Here is a 19,763-nt window from a genome sequence, read left to right on the forward strand (position 1 = left end):
CATCCACGCACACACTAATTCATTTTATGGGGCACAAAAAACAATGAGTAGTGTCCTACCAATCTCTTCCTAAAGTAAGAAATCCAATAAACTAGAATACAGAAAAAAAAAAAACGCATCATGAATTCGGAAAAGCCCCAAAAAATGGTAGTTCCATAGTGACAAGGCACTCAAAGAAAACCACAATTTTATTTTTAAAACGAAGAAAGATTATGTAAGAACAGTATGAGCAGTAATTCGCACACGCTACACCTCTGCCGTGCACACGCCGAAATTCAAAAACGGGGAACCCAAAAAAAAAATCCTAAGAGCAGGCAAAAATCGCCACAACCCCCCTCCACCGAAACTATGCGAACCCAAAAAAAACCCTAGGAGCAGTTAAAACTCGCCGCACCCCCCCCCCCCCCCCCCCATCGCAAAACGCACACATCGGAAAACGCAAAACAAACAAAAAAACAACAATAACGGTAAAAAACCGAAGAAATCGAAGCTTAAAAAATCGGAAAGTCGAAATACCTGAAAGGGAACCAGACGATGCAGCTCTCTATCGCTTCGAACGAGTGCTTGAAGAACAAGCCATTGGACGACACAGGCAGACCGGCACGTGAAAGTCTTCCCAACTGATTTCTAGCGGCCAAGGACGGAGAACGTAGTGACGGAGAAGAAGAAGAGCCGGACGAGCAGCAGCTTGAGAGCTCTAACGTGAGAAGTGGAGAATACACCAAGAGGCGTCACAGTGGAAAAACTAAGAGACTGTCATTAGTCATTACTGTATTTAACATAAATATCATATACCATCCCACAAAATCGGGCAATAAAAAATTAATACCTTAATAAAAATATATACAATAGACACCAATACCTCTAATTCCCATATAAACACCAAGCGCGTCGCTTAAACAAAAGTCACATCTGAGCCGTCCACCAATACAAATAAACGATTGAGATCGAGCCGCATGATCTCTCCTAACAATAGGGGCCTCACCGGATCCTATATATATATATATATATATATATATATATATATATATATATATACAGGTCTTCCCGTGCGGCATACACCATTAAGTATGCATAAATGCACCACACAGTGTTTGAAAATACACCACTATATGTGGTGTATTTTTTTTTTTTTTTTTGTGTGATGCATTTTTTGACATTTCATTCTGGTGTATTCTCGAACACTGTATGGTGCATTTATGCATACCTAATGGTGTATGCCACACTGACCGCACGGGAAGACCTGTTCTCACAGGAACCAATATATATATATATATATATATATATATATATATATATATATATATATATATATATATATATATATATATATATATATATATATATATATAGCTAGCCTGGGGGCAGCTGCCCCCACTCCCCCCACCCTACTCCATTATATATATATATATATATATATATATATATATATATATATATATATATATATATATAGCTAGCCTGGGGGCAGCTGCCCCCACTCCCCCCACCCTACTCCATTATATATATATATATGTATATATATATATATATATATATATATATATATATATATATATATATATACATACGTGCATGGATAGCTCAATTGGTCATAGAGGTAAAAGTTTAGAAGAATGACCAGGGATCGAGTATCACCAGCGGCAGTGTGGGAGCTACCTCTTCAAAGTGAGGGGGGTTCCTTGTGCGCAGTTAGCAAAGGTCTAGCCTCTGTGGTTCATGTTTAGTTGATTTACATCCTCCCAAATGCTTTGTTGGGTTGGGGTTCAACCTTTTGGAAGAATGTATATATATACATATATAGCATTAAATGTTATATAAAATTTATATTTATGTTTAAAATATTAATTGTTTGAGTAGTTTAGTTGGTTAAATTTTAATTTTAACTTTAATATAAAAGGTATATGGTCATGGGTTCAAAACTCGTTAACAACGGTTGTTTATTTTATCTCTTTCATTCATTTCATAGATAAATTAAAATAGTTTTTTAGTCTACTTTTATGAACCATTTAATTAATGTAGTACACAAATTTATATTATACTTCATATAAATTTATTCGAATTAATTTACTAGTTGATCTACTTCATAAAAGTATTTATGATCGAATATAGTGTTATTCAAATTTTTTTTTTATCTAATGGATTATGTTTCATATTTTCACATTTTCACCCCACGCAAGTATATTTTTAGCTCCGACTCTAACTATTGTCTAATCTATAAAAATATTCTATTGTAATTTATAAAATATTTTGTATTTTAACCTTATTATGCCAGTTTGATATTTTGTAATTGACATTTCTATCGTCATTTAAACTTCGACCCCACTCAATTAATTTTCTGGCTCCATCCCTATATATATATATATATATATATATATATATATATATATATATATATATATAGTGTCACATTCACATGCAAACCCTCTTAAATTACAAACGTGTGGACAAAATCTAGCCATAGGATGTGTGACAATGGACGGATTAGATGTAGTGTAACAAATTAATTATATAATCTGATTTATTGGGAATAAGGGTAATTATTGGAATGCAAAAGCAACGTAATTAAGGAATATATTTCATAGGTATATTAGCAAGAATTAAGGATGTTTAATTATGTTAGGAGTTGTCTACGTCCATGCCAACACAAAGCAATTGCAGATACGCAATTCGCACACAGCGATTCTGTGCGCAGAGATGGATGCGAACCCAGACTCTATGGACGCTGCAAAATCAGGTAACGTCGGACATCTCACCACTCTTCTTGTATGGCGCTTGAGTGATATTGAACATAGTGTGATATTGTATTTTGATTTTGTTTAGTTCAAAAATCGTGCATATGTGATTGTGTGCAGAGCGGAGGTTTATGAATAGGAGGTGCGAAACAGCAGAAAATATGATCTGGGAATTACGAGGCTGTGCGGAAGGGGGTGGCTCGTATTATTTAGCGTGCACAAACCATTCTGCGCATGCGCACAAATGTAGAACGACTTACCTCGGTGTGCACCCCCGAATAAAGATATGTGCATTGCATCAATATGCAATGCTATGCACCAGGAGAAATACGGATCAAAGCATCCAGGGTTGCGAAGAACAAAGGTAATGGGAAGAGACTTAAGAGCAACAAAGAGAAAGCAGCTGTGAAGAAGAAGAAAAAAAGATCAGGACATGCGCTACGGCCCGGGTTATGACAGTCGGAATGTCCAAACAAAATAGAACTATCTGAAGAATAGAATGTAATTTTTTTAATATTAGGGATAGAAAATTCTTTTAAAGTTGTTAAAAAGCATATTAAATATGCTGCGTAGCGCGGGTTTATCAAAGTTCTTAATTTATTTAGATCAAATAGTTCAGTTGCTGCGACTTAGAATGTATACAGCGTGCAGAACATTTAGTGTTGGCCAGTGCAAACTGAGATATGGATCTGTGCACACAGTTTCCAGAATGAAAATCCTCCATAAGCAACATTCCAGTGTAAATCAATTTTGATAATTGATATTTGTTGCTGTTACCTGCATTTTCTACAAAGTGTTATGATCTTTTAAATTGATTCTTATTATGCTTGGATATCTGTAGGGAGGATTCGAGTTTTTTTTTTTTATTATTTATTTCTTCCCATGAAATATGGCTTTTATTAGTGATGATGTAGTTTAAAAGATTTTGTAAAAAAAAACAACCATAAGCAAACAATGGTCCACAACAACATAATGATTAACCATGGGAATACCTGGGTACAAACCTCAATCCAAGTTACAAATCGCACTGGAATAAACACCATACCACACAAAACAAGAGATTTGGATCACTTGGGAGAATACAAGTATTGGAATTACGCAATAAATATGGATGGTATTATCAAAATTCAAAAACCGTTGTATAGGTGGTACAAGACCTAAACTTTTAATATCGTCCTTCTAGGTTGACAAGTCTTTCAGCGCATCAACCAAAATGGAAGCCGGCGAACGAGTCTTCACCCTAGGGAACGTAGCATCCTCTTCACCAATCAACGCATCATTGGGGGCATCCCACACAGGGTCTTTTTGCAACCTCGCAAGAAATGCCAACGGGTGTGAAACGAAATCATCATCACTGACACAACTCTGTGAGGCAGCTTGATCAGATCACGAGACCTTAGACTTCTTACCTGAAAAGAACACACCAATAGCACCCAACCATTCAAACAGGTACACCAAAGGCCGAGCTATAGTAACCACATACAATGCAAACCAACAGAATTTAAAAAATCAACCCACGCTACCAATAACCTGGTCGAGAGCACACACCAATAGCAATTCATGCACACACCTACAACAAAGCCCATAAATAGAAAAAACTACATTGTGATCTCAAAAATAAACACACTACCAAAACTAAGAAAAAAAACACATTGCAATAATGAAAACAATACTGCACACACTTTTACCGGTTTGCGCTCACACCATTTAAAAACACAAAAAAGGGACGAATACGGAAACAATTAAAAACAAGTATGCACAGAAAACCATTGACACAGATCGGAAACCCAACCTAACAAAAACTTTTAAAATAGACCCATGCTACAATAACCAACAAGAGCAAACACCTATACCCAAAAATGCACACCCCTACTACAAAGCGAAAGAACTCAAGAATACGCACAATCACAATCGCATACCCACACGAACTGCACAAAAAATACCTCCAAACAGAAACAACAAAAACTAACACAATACAAAAATGAAAACACAAACCACATAATATTACACCCAAATACACACACCCTAACAAAACTACCCACGACTATCGTCGCGACTAGGAAAAAAAACCAGACAACTACACACCCAACTCAAAAAACCAAATGCTGACCAATTGGACAAAACAAATGCAAAGGCACATAAACAGAACACATCACATACCTAAAAAAGACCAAATTAAAACACAAAACTAAAAAAAAAAAAAAAAAAAAAAAAAAAAAAACACTACTGAAACCTAAAAATGACGAAAATAAAGTCCAATTTTTTAGAAAAATATTTAACAGATACAGTGTGCACAACAATAATAAAAGATGGCGGACTGGAATCGGAGAAGCACAAAAGCATACAAGCTACCCCCCCCCCCCCCCCCCCCAACAGACGACAACCAACCAAAAAAAAATAGAGGATACAAATAGCCAAAACAACCGAAAACGACAAAAGAGTACAAAAAAATACCTCAACCTACACCCCGTGTTGGTGGTCCCCGTCGCTTGGCTCCACTGCGACCATCGTCTACCGCTGATGAAGAATATGAATTGAATGGCGTAGGAGAGACTTCTTCAGCAACCGTACGGTAAAGAGAGAGATCAGGAAAGACGGTAAAGAGAGAGATCGGGAAAGACAAAATATCTAATTGTGATTGTATTCCTATAATTAATCTGATTAAAACAATAGTAAAAATCCAAAATTACCCTCCTTAACCTAAAACATGTGCAAGGTCAAATAAAATCTGAATAACTAATTAAATAAATCTTATCCATTCAATTCCAAAATCTAAGGATCCTAATTAATCCACACATATGTATTTTAAGACTTGTTTGTATTTGAATATAATCCTCTCTATATATATATATATATATATATATATATATATATATATATATATATATATATATATATATATATATATATATATATATATATATATATATAGAGAGAGAGAGAGAGAGAGAGAGAGAGAGAGGGGGTCGCACTCAGGTGTGGCGACCCCTTCCCATGTGGTCATGTGGCGATTTTCAGAATACACAAATAGTTAAGTAAGATATACACCATCAAAGTCAAGAAATGTACTTATAGGCGAAAGTAGGTGCACTTGTAAGTGAATTTACCTGCACTTTTTACCTGCAAAGGTGCACCAGCTACTTGCACTTATAACACATTTACTTGCACCAAAGTTTGAGTTATTTATAAAAATGACACCGCGTCGTGTATGTATATATATATATATATATATATATATATATATATATATATATATATATATATATATATATATATATATATATATATATATATATATATATATATATATATAGAATAATGCTCATATGTGGTCTTGTTGTTAGGTGTGGTCGTATGGCGAAATTTCAGAATACACCAACAGTGTTAACAACATGCATCAACAGTGTAAGGAAACACACCACAATGAAATGCAAAAAAAAAAAAAAAAAAAAAAAAAAACACAAAAAAATACACAACAGACCCAAAAAATACACCATATAACTCACCAACCCCAATGGTGTATTTTTGAACACTGTATGATGTTTTTACTTTTTACTCACACCTAATGGTGTGTTGTTGGTGATGCGTACCTAATTTGTGTGCGTTTTTTGTGGTGCATTTCTTGACGTTGATGGTGTATATCTTACTTAACTATTTGTGTATTCTGAAAATCGCAACATGACCACACGGGAAGAAGTCGCCACACCTGAGTGCGACCCTATATATATATATATATAAATTACAAATATAACTATGGTAACATTTAATTAAAATCTAAACAAAATCAAACTTACCAATTGAAGAATGTAGGAAAAAAAATATTATGTATGCATGTGCATGGTATTATGATAATAATTAATAATGTGAAAAGATAATAGAAGTTATAATGGTACAGATTATTTTATCCAAAAAATTATGTAATACAACTTTTATAATATAAGGTACAATAAAAGTTAACAGAAAAAATTGACATAAATCAGAGGTATAATTTGGATTGAGACTTATTATAATTTTATATTAGATTTTAAATATATTTAATCCACAGATTACATCAGAGATGTAAATCACATTAAGAAAGTCTTGTTTTATAGGCTAGACTGGGGAGAAATTTACAATAAACGAATTTGTAATCATCATATATGAGATTGTGTTTCGTATATTTGACCACTTTTTTGGAGGCGTTAGAAGGCATTTTCATTTTTTAAGTGGAGAGAGGGATGATGCTACAATATGAGTCTTGAGATATTTTAGTCCGTGTATGGAGTGACCCAGATTGTCAGCAACGTGACTGGGACAACGGTATACAATTTGAAGTCAAAAATTCAACGTCGACATTACTCTTGACTTTGTATGTTTACCTTTTTTCGGCGCCCATAAAACCCAATAAAACCGATTGCTCTTTCGCCTTATTTTTAACTTTATTGTCCCGATAAAGTAATATACTAGGAGATATTTTGTTCAAAATATACAATATTATTAACTGATTATAAGTTTTAAAATGTCACGTTTTCTTATTTCGTCCAAATTATATTATTTTTTTTTAGAGAATATATCATATCATCCACATTAAATTTTAAATTTTCTAGGATTCTCAAAAACAAAACAAAAAGAACTTATTTTATCATTTCAATATTAATACACATTTACTAAGAAATAGATTTCTATGTTAACATATTATAAATGTCATATTTGATGAGTGTTAAATTGTATTGGTCAACTTTGATTTAGAATTGTTTTAATTATGCTTAAAGTGACAAATAATGTGGGAGGAGCTAATTTGGACCATTGTTGTGTTTTGTAGGCAAAGAGGATCAAATCAAGGGCAATTTGGAGCAAAATTGGACAAAATAGGATGAAGGAAAACTACGGCGTTATGAGGAGGCGTCACACACGTGATGAATGGCGTGAAACCAACTTCTACAAGCTATTCTCTACTGTCATGATATTGGTCACGACGTGAAGTTGCTCGTGAGAATTGAACTTCTGTAAAGTGAAGAGAGATTGTCACAAGGCCCGTTACGTCGTGAGAGGCCTCGTAATGCAGCCTAAGTCCAGACTATAAATAGAGGAAATAGGGAATCATTTGGATTATTAGGAGTAGGAACCAAAGAGGGAGATCTTCAATTAGGCGTTAGAGATAGAATTACAGTGTAGAGTAGATCTATAGAATTTCCTTTCGATTACAAGTTCTATCTATATTCAATTTCAATTTCTACTTTGAAAACAAGCAAGTGCTGAATATTCAATTTCATCCCCAATTAGCTAAGTCAATTCCAATTTCTTTTTATTGCAAATTACCTTTGTGATTGTTTACTTTGATAATCTATTATCTTATTGCGCTTGTTATGGATTAATTACTTGTTTACCACCACCACACAATCACCACCACCCCTTATTGTAGTTGTTGTTGTATATGAAATAATATGTTCATTTTCACAAACAATGAATCAAATAGAAAAAATGTAATTTTTTAACTTTGCGAAAAATAAAAAAAGATAGTTTTCTGACTTGTATAATAGCTGAACATTATAAAATTAAATTATTTTTTTAAAAAAATGAATCATTTTCTAGAGTTCATTTTTCAAAATACATTTTTCTAGGTTTTCAAATGAACCCTTAAATTAAAATATTATAATTATATATTTTATTATGATATTATAGTAATATCTAAATAAACATTGTTTGATAATTTTCATCTCCAATCAATACAATCAAGTCTTATGAGGATATATAGTTTGGTCATATTAAGTTGAACTTTGTTCTCAAATGCCATATAAAAAAAAAGATATTTAAGATTATTAGGACTCTATTATCCATATTAGACTAGGACTATTATTCGGTGTTAGACTGAGATTATATCTAACATCTCTATATATTCGCTCCCTGTAATCTCATACATCATTATTGAATACAGAAAATATATTCTCATCTGGTATCAGTTAGCCAGGGTTTTCTTTTCCAACATCCATGTTCCTCACTTCGTAGCAGTAGCCGATGGCATCAAACCAAGATAAATCGTATCAGAAGCGGTCCGGTCAACGACGTGACGTTGATGATCCGTGTCAAATTTGTAACAATTTCGGCCACACGAGAGCCAATTGTGTTTGGCGTTATGATGATTCGTGTCAAATTTGTGACCGTTTTGGTCATACGGGAGCCAATTGTTTTTGGCGCTATGATGATCCGTGTCAAATTTGTGACCGTTTTGGTCACACGGGAGCCAACTGTTTTCGGCGTTATTCAGGGGCTCCGGGTTTTCAGGCTAATGTGGTCGTCTCTAGTGATAATGGTGATTCCAACGGTCCTCATCAGTGGTTCCCTGACACTGGTGCTACAAATCATGCAACGCCTGATTCTTCTTTGATGACTTCTGCGACAAGTTATGATGGCCCGGAGACTCTGCGAGTCGGCAATGGTACAGGTTTGCCTATTGTTAATGTTGGTTCTGCTTTGTTAGCCACGGATTCTATGTCTTTTAAGTTACATGATGTTTTGCATGTCCCTGGTCTCTCTTCTTCTCTATTATCTGTCCAGCGTTTTGCAAAGGACAATAATGTTTTCTTTGAGTTCCACCCTCTTTGTTTCTATGTGAAAGACATTTTGACCAAGAAGGTTCTTTTTAAGGGACATGCGTATGGGGGTCTCTACACATGGCATGCGTCTTCTGCTTCCCCTGCTGCATTTCTTGCTGCACGGTCATCTTACGTTTGGCACATGCGGTTGGGGCATCCTCATTCTCGAGTCTTACGTAAAATTTTAGCGTCTTCGTCTGTTGGTACATTTAATTCCAGTGATCTTCCCAATGCCTGTTCCTCTTGTCAATTAGGAAAATCTTCTCGTTTTCCTTTGTCTTGTGTCGAAACTACTAGTACGCATCCTTTGGAATTTATTTATTCAGATATTTGGGGCCCTGCGTCATTACTTTCTGCGTCTGGCTTTAAATATTTTGTGTTGTTTGTGGATGATTACACTCGTTATATGTGGTATTATCCCATGCGTGCTAAATCTGATTTGTATGTTATATTTGATAAGTTTCGATCACTAGTTGAACGTTCCTTTTCTCGCAAGATTATTTCTTTTCAATCTGATTTAGGGGGAGAATATAAAAAGCTTGGTTCCACTCTTGCGTCCTTAGGTATTCGTCACAGGCAATCATGTGCGTATACTCATGAACAAAAAGGCAGGGTAGAACGTAAGCATAGGCATGTTGCTGAAACAGGACTAGCATTAATGGCTCAATCCTCTGTTCCGTCTCGTTTTTGGGATTATGCTTTTGAAACTGTGGTTTATCTAATCAATAAAATGCCCACTCCTGTCTTATCTGATAACTCTCCTCATTATCTTTTGTATCGGTCTCCTCCATCTTATTCATATCTGCGTGTTTTTGGGTGTTTATGCTTTCCAAAGCTGCGTCCCTATAATCGCAACAAACTACAGTTTCGATCATCCCCTTGTGTCTTTCTAGGATATCCTCCATCGTTTCGTGGCTATCGTTGTTTAGACACTAACACTAACAAGGTTTTTATCTGTCGCCATGTGCGATTCGATGAGGCTGTCTTTCCTTTTGTTGCCTCTGTGGATTCGCAGGTTCCAAAGCCACGCCCGGAGCCATGGGGTGTTGCACCAATTGTTTTTGATGGTGATCCGACTATTGTGACGGCTCGTGACCCTCCTGCCGCGCCCATAGCCGCTTCTGACCACCACCGCCAGCAGCCTGCTACTGCCGAGCCCGTGACCGAGTCCGTGCGGACAGTCACGGACCAGCCGCCTGCTCGGCCGAGGGGTCGACCCTGTGGTCGATCGGTCGACCCCGTGGTCGATCCCGTCCCGCACCCTCGCCCGTTCGGTCTCATACGATGAATACGCGGAGCTCGGGACCTCATGATTATGTTGCTCTATCTACTGACATCACTACTGAGCCTACATGTTTTACTCAAGTGGTCAAATTTCCTGAATGGCGGGATGCAATGGATTTGGAATTTAATGCCTTGGTGCACAACAATACATGGAGACTTGTTCCTTTTAAATCAGGTATGAATGTGGTTGGCTGTAAGTGGGTGTTTAGAACCAAAAGGAAAGCTGATGGTTCGATTGAACGTTACAAGGCTCGTGTGGTTGCCAAGGGATTCAATCAGGTTGCTGGTGAGGATTTCTTTGAGACCTTTAGTCCCGTGGTTAAACCGACTACGGTACGTCTTCTTTTATCCTTAGCTATTTCTCGTGGATGGACTATTCGACAGTTGGATATACACAATGTTTTTCTAAATGGCAATCTCGCTGAGACGGTTTATATGTGCCAGCCCCCTGGCTATGAAGACAAAATGATGCCTGGGCACGTTTGTCTCCTTCAACGTTCTTTATATGGGCTTAAGCAAGCTCCCCGTGCTTGGTTCACTCGTTTGCATGATTTTCTGGTTTCTGCTGGTTTCTCACCTTCCAAAACGGATGTCTCTCTATTTATATATTCACATGGCAATACTCGTCTATATTTTCTGGTTTATGTGGATGATATTTTGGTTATGGGATCTGATCCGGGTCATGTGACTGCTCTTATTGACAAGTTGGCTCTTGAGTTTAAAGTTCGTGATATGGGTGCGCCCTCGTTCTTTCTGGGTATTGAGACCGTTCGGTTGTCTGATGGCATGCTTCTGTCTCAACAACGGTACAAATTTACTATGTGTAAAATAACAATTTCACAAAAAAAAAATAAATTGAAAATATTAAACAGTTGGAAAGAATAGTTTTTGAGATTGTGTTATAATTGATAATGAGGTGAATGCTAACACCCAAAAAAAAAAAAAAAAAAAATTAAGAAAAAAAAACTTTACTATTAAGATTGCTTTTATAGTCAATCTACCTGACAGTGACAAATGACAATCACGTACGTTACGTCCTCTGTATGTTTTTCTGTTTTTTGTTTTTTTTTTTTTTTTTTTTTTTTTTGTTTTTTTTTTTTTTCAGCATGCTAATAAATGTAAGGGCACAATTGTTTGAATTGATTGGAGATATGACTTTAATTTTAATGGCCCACGGTGAGATATTTACTGTAATGTCATTTCATGCATGTGACAAATAGGACTATAGGAGGGAGTTGAATAGTGATGGTCCTGAAGAAAAAAATTGGCAAATTATTATGTGGTATCGGATCTAAAAGTTTACAATTTATATGTTAAATTTTACAATTTATCTTTTAAAAATTTACAATTTGTATATAAGCACACAATGTTAACAAATACCGCATGTAATTTGATTATCTTGTTTTGTATTCACAAGAACCTTTTAAATACTGCCGTCACAAAATACGCAAATTATGCCGTGGAATCGTGTTCACCGAGAATGGTGAACACAAGTCAAAACGACGTCGTTTTTAGGCAAAAAAAAAAAAAAAATCGCGGATGTGGAGTTAACGGCGCGTTACTGATCAAATTATGAATTTTCTGTTATGAGATTATGAATTTTATGAAAATTCATAATTTCATAACAGAAAATTCATAATCGCATAACAGAAAATTCATAATCTCACAACTGAAAATTCATAATCTCATAACAGAAAATTCATAATCTTATAACAGAAAATTCATAATCTCATGGTTCCAAAGTGAATGTGTAGGCATGGTTCCAAAGTGAATGTGCAGGCATGGATTCATAATTTATGAATGTCCGTGATTTCGGACGGGAATATGTAGGCATGGTTCCAAAGTGAATGTGCATGCATGAATTCATAATTTATGAATGTCCGAAACTCCGAAATTATGAATGTAATGAAAATTCATAATCTCATAACAGAAAATTCATAATCGCATAACAGAAAATTCATAATCTCATAACTGAAAATTCATAATCTCATAACAGAAAATTCATAATCTCATAACAGAAAATTCATAATCTCATGGTTCCAAAGTGAATGTGTAGGCATGGTTCCAAAGTGAATGTGTAGGCAGTCACGTAATTAATTAAAAAAAAAAAAAAAAAAAAAAAAAAAAAAAAAAAAAAAAAGATAACGGTGCACTAACATCGTTGGATGGTGAACACGGTTCCATGGCATAACGTCTGCACAAAATATTAACAGATTAGGATTTGATGACCCTATATTGTATTCACAAATTTCCTATGTTGGGCTCAGAAACACAATTTATATTATAAAAATTGACAATTCTAATACTAAAAATATACAATTTGTACATTGTTTAGGAGTAGGGTCCACCTTGTAAGATGAACCATGGTCATGGTATAATAACTCAACAAGTTTAGAGGGATTGAATAAGTTTCTAAAAATACCGAGTAGTTAATTGTTGTAAGAGATTTTGTGAGTTAAACTTTCAATTAATTAGTTTTTTGAGAAATTAGAGTTTTGTAAAGCATGCAGTTGAAGATTTTATCTCGTTTTAAAGGTTTAAGAAATTTTAACATACATGTCTTGATTGTTTTAGTTGAAATATGAAAGTGTTTGGAAAAAATTTGGAAGTAGAAATACTGAAAAGTGTAGAGATAGAAATTTTTTTATAAGGAAAAATTGTAATTTATGTATATTCATAATATGTCAATTATTAATGTCACATCTGAATTATTAGTGGGGTAAATGTTGTCCTTATTAAAATGGTACACATATTGCCCCTCTCGTACAATACGGGAGGAGCAATAGGCTCTGTTTGGCAACGCTAAGCTAGGAGCTTATAGCTTATTTTAAGCTAGGAGTTTGGTAATGTTCCTAAAATAAGCTCCTAGCTTAAAATAAGAGCTTATTTTGGAACGCTACTTTAGGTAGCGTTTCAAAATAAGCTACTAGCTTCCTAACTTTTTTTTTTTCATCTTTACCCTTATTATTTTAAAGTAATGACATATTTTAACCTTATGAATTAAAACCCTTTCTCTTCCCCTATCCCAACTTTCACGTCAATCCCTTTCTTAGTCTTGTTTCCTGCTAAACAATTATGTTGAAACTTTAGCTTGTTGTTGTTGCTGCTGCTTCTGCTGTTGTTGTTGTTGTTGTTATTATTATTATTTTTAAATTAGCAATATGGCTTCAATCTCAAATTGAACAAGAGCCGCCAACTAATGCTCAAGAAGCATTCAATCGTGCACATTCTTCTCTTCGAGTTGTATTGAGAGATCGTTTGGAGTATTAAATAAGAGATGGAAGATACTTGTTAACATGTCGCAGTTTAGTGAGGAGACCCACATTTGCATTACATAATTATATTTGGAAGAATTCACAAGATGACATGATGTTTAATGTGCTTGAGCAGCATCCAGATTACATACTGCCCGATGAACTTCAAGATTCAAGTAGTAATATCTCCATCAACGAAAATTTAAGTCACACCTCTATGGAGATGAAGGAGATTCGCAACAGTATTGCTACTTAATTATGGGATGCTAGATCATGATCATGCTAATAGTTTTATTTTAAAAAGTGTTTACTTTTTTTTTGGAAGATGAAATGTTAAATTTTAATATGTAAACAAACTAATTTAAATTTTATGAAGATGTCCCTTTTAGTCTTTTAACATTTATCAGCTTATCAAAAAGCTAATTTTACCAAACACTTTCAATCATAACAGCTAGCTTAACAGCTCTTCAATTTTCAGCTCCGAGCTTATAGCTTTTCAGCTTTCAGCTCCTTTTCAGCTATCAGCTCCTAGCTTATAGCTTTTCATCTAGGTTTGCCAAACAGAGCCTATATGTACCGTGTTTTAAAAAATGAGGGGCAACATTTACACTACGGGAGAGCATTATATGTACGGTTTTAAAAATTGAAGGACAATATTTACACCACTAATAATTCAGGAGTGACATTGATAATTGGCATATTATGGAGGGGTATAAATTACAATTTTTTCTGTTTTATAATGATTCAAAATTGATGTAATTTTTTTTACTGCACTCTTCTCATTTTCATTTAAGGTCACCCTACACAATATCACCAAAAGTGACCACAAAATTGGAATGAATAATATTTGAAAGTATTGTAACAATTGAAATTTCGCAAATATTATTTTTTAAAAAAATTGGCGTGGACACCCATGTTCAACATATAATATATATATATATATATATATATATATATATATATATATATATATATATATATATATATATATATATATTAAAAATATTCAATCCAACTATTAACTTAGACTTTTAGTTGGGGTAGAGCATATGCTTTAATTTGGTATCAAAGCTAATCTCGTGCCATAGGTTATAAAAAAAAATAGACTATGGTCCACGTGTTGCTCCGCACAAGTGAGAGGGACAATCCAACTATGAGCTTAAACTCCCACTAAAATTGCATCTAACTGGTGGTAAGTCTCTTTTTTTGTTTGGTCAGACCATGAAGTGTCCTAAGTAGGTCTTAATTGTAGGATGCACCTTTAAGCCCGTACCATACTCAAACAAATCCTCATTCGCATCGGGCCTGTCCAATTAAGGGGAAGAGTGCTGGCGGCAAATTATACCGTACACCAGGGCGCACAGTGCATTGTGCGCCCTGACCCAAAACGACGTCGTTTTGACCTTTTCGCGTGTTTGCTGTTAAAAAAAAAAAAATTCATGTTTCGAATGTACATAATTGTATAATAGAAAACACAGAATTTTATACTTGAAAACACTTAATTTTATACCTGAAAACACATAATTTTATATTTGAAAACACTAACTGAAAATCCCTATGTTTCGAATGCATACAATTATATAATAGAAAACACATAATTTTATACCTGAAAACACATAATCTTTTTTAAAAAGACAAAAATCCCCTATTTCGAATGTATAGAATTTTATACCTGAAAACACATAATTTCATAACAGTATACAAAACGACGTCGTTTTGGGAGGCGAGACACACATTGCTATGTGCACCTTGGTGCACGGTATAACAATTGAGTGCTAACTATGTTGATTTTTCTATATGAGAGGGGATTTGAATTCTCGACCTTTTTTAAAGAATGAGAGCGCATGACCATTCACGGTAACTAAGCTTGTTAGTGGTGGTAAGTCTTTTGTTCTAAAGGGCCGGGAATATTTCCATAGAAATTAAAGGGACTAAAATTGTTTGCAGCTGACGAGCAGTATAGTACGTCATGCATGTAGTATTATACTTTGTTGTTTTGTGGGCGCCGAGAAAACGTTTTTTCCACAAATTAAATGAGAACACCCCCAAACCAAGACGTAACTTTAGCGCCGACAAAATGGTTTTGAGCACACTCTTATATATATTATATTCAGTGGATAATATGAAATTTTGTCATACGTACGTCCAACGTTTGCAATAGTTTTGAATGGTCACTACGTATTTATTTTATTTTTTTTTTAATTTAAAAAAACTTGAGCTGTTGATCATCTCGTATTAGTTTGCATTATTTTACAAGAAATATTCTTCCAAGGCTGAACCCCAACCCTAAGGGCCCCCACACTCCGGCCCAACAAAACGGTGGGAGGTTGTAAAGCATGGTGACTCAACTGAACATTTAATCACAGAGGCTAGATCGGTGCTCACTGCGCACAAGAAGCCCCCTCACTTTGAGAGGTTGCTCCCACACTGCCGCTGGTGAGACTTAATCCCTGGTCATTCTTCCAAAATTTCACCTCTATGATCAGTTGAGCTACAAGAAATATTATTCTTACTTGAGCTTGCCATTGTAAATAGGAATGATCGGAGAATAATGCTTCTAAAAAAATGAAAATTAATTAATCTTGTCGATCTATTTTAAAATTTATGATATTTATTAAATTGATCCCAGAATTTTTCCTTAATTTCTAGCCATCAACCCAAATAGAGGATGCAATTAATCTGGAAAGCATTGTTCTCACTTGAACCTGTCCATATATCTAAAATCTAAAAAAAAAAATGAAAGGAAAAATTATAAAAAATATCCTTCTATAATATGTCAATTATCAATGTCACCCCTGAATTATGAGTGGTGTAAATGTTGCCTCTCAATTTTCAAAACGGTGCACATATAGCTCATTCCTTAACGGACATGTGGTTCCCCGTTAGTATACGACACCGTTAAGTCGGACTAAATATGTAATTTAGTTTTTTTTTCCTTCCCTTGATTCGAAGTACCAGCGATGGACAGCGGTGGGGAACCACAGGTCCGTTACGGGAGGGCTATATGTGCACCATTTTGATAATTGAGGGGCAACATTTACACCACTCATAATTCAGGGATAACATTGATAGTTGGCATATTATAGAGGGACATTTTTTACAATTTTTCCAAAAAAAAAAAAAAAAAAAAAAAACCTTATAAAAATGAATATGCAAAGAATTATTCGAATACAAATACAAATTCGAATACATATTTCAAATCGAATTTTATTTGAATTCAAATACGAATCAAAATATATTTGATTTGATTAATATTCAAATATATTCGAATATATATATATATACATTAAAAATGTAGCACTCAGCAACTCCAGTAGTTACAGGGCGCAACTCTAGCAGCTTCTTCAACGAATAAAAATTAGTATATTAATAGAATATTAATATAATAGTATATTAACAAAAAAAAAAATTAAATTAGGCATTTTGAATTTAAATATTCATGTCGAATCGAATATATTCGAATAATGTAGCTGAATCGAATACGAATAAAATTTCAGATTCAAATATTTATCGAATATGAATACGGATAGTTCTCAAAATAGTCAAATCAAATTGTAAGATATTTAACTCGATTCCATTCGTTTACAAATTACACCCCTAATTACTAGTGAAACACATCCTTGTGTTGATGAGGAGAAGAATGAAGTAATTAAGGAGTTCTCGAACCGCTATTAAATTTCTAACTCAATGCATGGTACATCTTAATTAATACTGCCAGTACATAAAATTGACACCGACAATAGTGAATTTGAATTTATGTACATATAGAAGGGAATTCATGCGCTTCCATATTGTAAAGCATCTATTGTTTACACCGAATTAGGATACCACTTACTGTCTGTATGAAAAAGCAAGGAAAATGACTTTTGAAAAATATTTTTTAGAAAAATAATTATTTTTTTAGAAAACATTTTCTTTACTGTCTTGATGTTTTTGTTCATTTTTAGAAAATAAGTATAATTATATAATTAAACGTTTTAATTATTTTATTTATAAAATATAAAAATATTTATAACAATATTAAAAATTATGTTATTAAAATATTTATAGCAACTGCTCTAGTTTCCTGCCAAAACCAGTATTGCTGGTCTCGGCCGGAAACGTAGTTTTGGCGGAAGCCCTCCTCGTCGTTGTAGCCTTGGTCTAGAAAATGACTTCGGGTTATTTTCCTCCAAAACACCATTATTTTCTCCGGTCAACGGAAAATGTTTTCCAGGCACACAAACACTGAAAATCCGGAAAATAATTTTCTTCCGGGTTTCCACCGCTGGAAATTATAGAATTTCCAACCACCTGAAAGTAATCTTAAATCAAGTCGAAAGCAAAAAATGGTCGGAAATAGCAACAAAGGTTTTTCCGGATACCAAAAATGGTCGGAACAAGGCTTTCGACTTGATTTAAGATCATTTCAGATGGTCGGAAATTCCATAATTTCCAGCCGTGTTCCAAACACACCCTTAAATCAGTAATGAGTTGTTTTATACAAAAGTTCATAAATTCCACACATAAAATAAACTATAACTTCCACAAAATTTTCTTCAAACTAAGTTATGTAAGAGTGCTATGCAAATATTAAAATGAATTTTTATTGTACATATATAATGATAACAAAAAATCTGCAATATGGTGTCTCAGCTTGTGTTGCTCATTATTCTACAAAATCATATGAGGTCAGAAATATAGTTCTTCAAGCGTTCTTGTATTCGAATGGTATCCATTCCAATTCTGGGTGAAAATGCCTATCCAACAAAGATCAACAAAAACAATTAACCAAAAAACAACAATACATAAATGAATCATGCAATTAATTATGGATAAATTTGCTGTGTATATTATACCTTGCAAAGAATTGTATGGTAGATGTTGAGACCCACAGTGGAGTTGGTTGCACTCACAACTTCTGCGCCTTCCTCTTGAACAATCCCAAACACTTTATCCATCTTCATCGCCCCCTTCTTCTCCGATCCACAAACTATATTTATCTCCAAACTTTCACCTCTCTCACTTTCATTCACGTCTACTATGATTGCTTGTTGTAGCCTATCCTTTCTTGCTTTCAGCTCATTAACGTTGTTCTCCAGTTGTTTGATGTAGTTAGTGGCATGATCCAACACTTCGAAAGCCGGAGACTTTTCCTGTACGTCCACAACAAATTATCATTAATTAACCTCAATTAGTTCTAAACATATACGTTCCAATCCATGCATTTCGTGCATGAAGATCATGATAACATTGGTCTGTGTCTGTTGGCCGTGTCTGTTGGCCGAGTTCAGCCCTCGATTCGAGACGTGACGCTGTGACTTACCATGGAGATATGTGGTTAAATGGTTAATGTCCACCTACCTATCACCAATTGGTTTTAAGTAGGATATGGCAACCGAGTACCGTAGAACTTTGTGGTTAAGCGTGTTTGACTGGGAAGTAAGCATAATGCAGCGGTGAGATCCACCAATTGGTATCAGAGCCGAGGTCACGGGTTCGGAAGAAATATGTTTTTTTTCAGGATGCAGAAAGCATACCAGAGATTTTTCACCGGCGGGGACGAGAGAGGCGAGGTGACGATAAAGGCCTTTCATTTGCTGCCGCCGATGTTTCTCCGTCAAATGCCGGCGAGGTTTGGGTGGCAGTAAACTACTGCTGTTCGGCTGCATGTTTTTGGCTTGGTAGCACGTGTTGTATATTTATTAGTAAGATAAGATTGATTAGAAGTACAATACATGCTCGCTGCATATATATATATATATATATATATATATATATATATATAGGCGAGCAGACGAAAAAGAGCTCGGAATAGCGTTCATTTTTTCCTTAACCGACTTCGCTGTATTCACACCACACCTGTATGACGTTTATGAGTTTTTGTAAGACTAACACTATTTTTGGTTCAAAGAATAGGTTTGATGAAATGGAATGAC

At 34.7% G+C, this 19,763-nt stretch overlaps 1 protein-coding gene across 1 annotated transcript; it reads right to left on the reverse strand.

The window, feature by feature from the left end:
* Positions 1-18,478: 18,478 nt before the first annotated feature.
* Positions 18,479-19,525, reverse strand: LOC109176442. Its single transcript, XM_019325870.1, has 3 exons — positions 19,365-19,525; positions 18,684-18,980; positions 18,479-18,584 (listed from the first exon to the last, which is right to left on the reverse strand). The coding sequence occupies exons 1-3, from the start codon at positions 19,494-19,496 to the stop codon at positions 18,507-18,509; spliced, it is 507 nt and encodes a 168-aa protein (XP_019181415.1). The 5' UTR covers positions 19,497-19,525; the 3' UTR covers positions 18,479-18,506.
* Positions 19,526-19,763: the final 238 nt, after the last annotated feature.

The sequence above is a fragment of the Ipomoea nil genome, unplaced genomic scaffold, assembly GCF_001879475.1.
Source record: "Ipomoea nil cultivar Tokyo-kokei standard unplaced genomic scaffold, Asagao_1.1 scaffold0706, whole genome shotgun sequence".
NCBI classification, from domain to species: domain Eukaryota; kingdom Viridiplantae; phylum Streptophyta; class Magnoliopsida; order Solanales; family Convolvulaceae; genus Ipomoea; species Ipomoea nil.

Coding starts and splice junctions, on each gene's coding strand:
- LOC109176442 (XM_019325870.1), bottom strand. CDS start 19,496: ATGCAGCCGAACAGCAGTAGTTTACTGCCACCCAAACCTCGCCGGCAT. Junction 18,981..19,364: donor CCGCCGGTGAAAAATCTCTG/GTATGCTTTCTG, acceptor GTGGACGTACAG/GAAAAGTCTCCGGCTTTCGA. Junction 18,585..18,683: donor ACCATACAATTCTTTGCAAG/GTATAATATACA, acceptor TTTGTTGGATAG/GCATTTTCACCCAGAATTGG.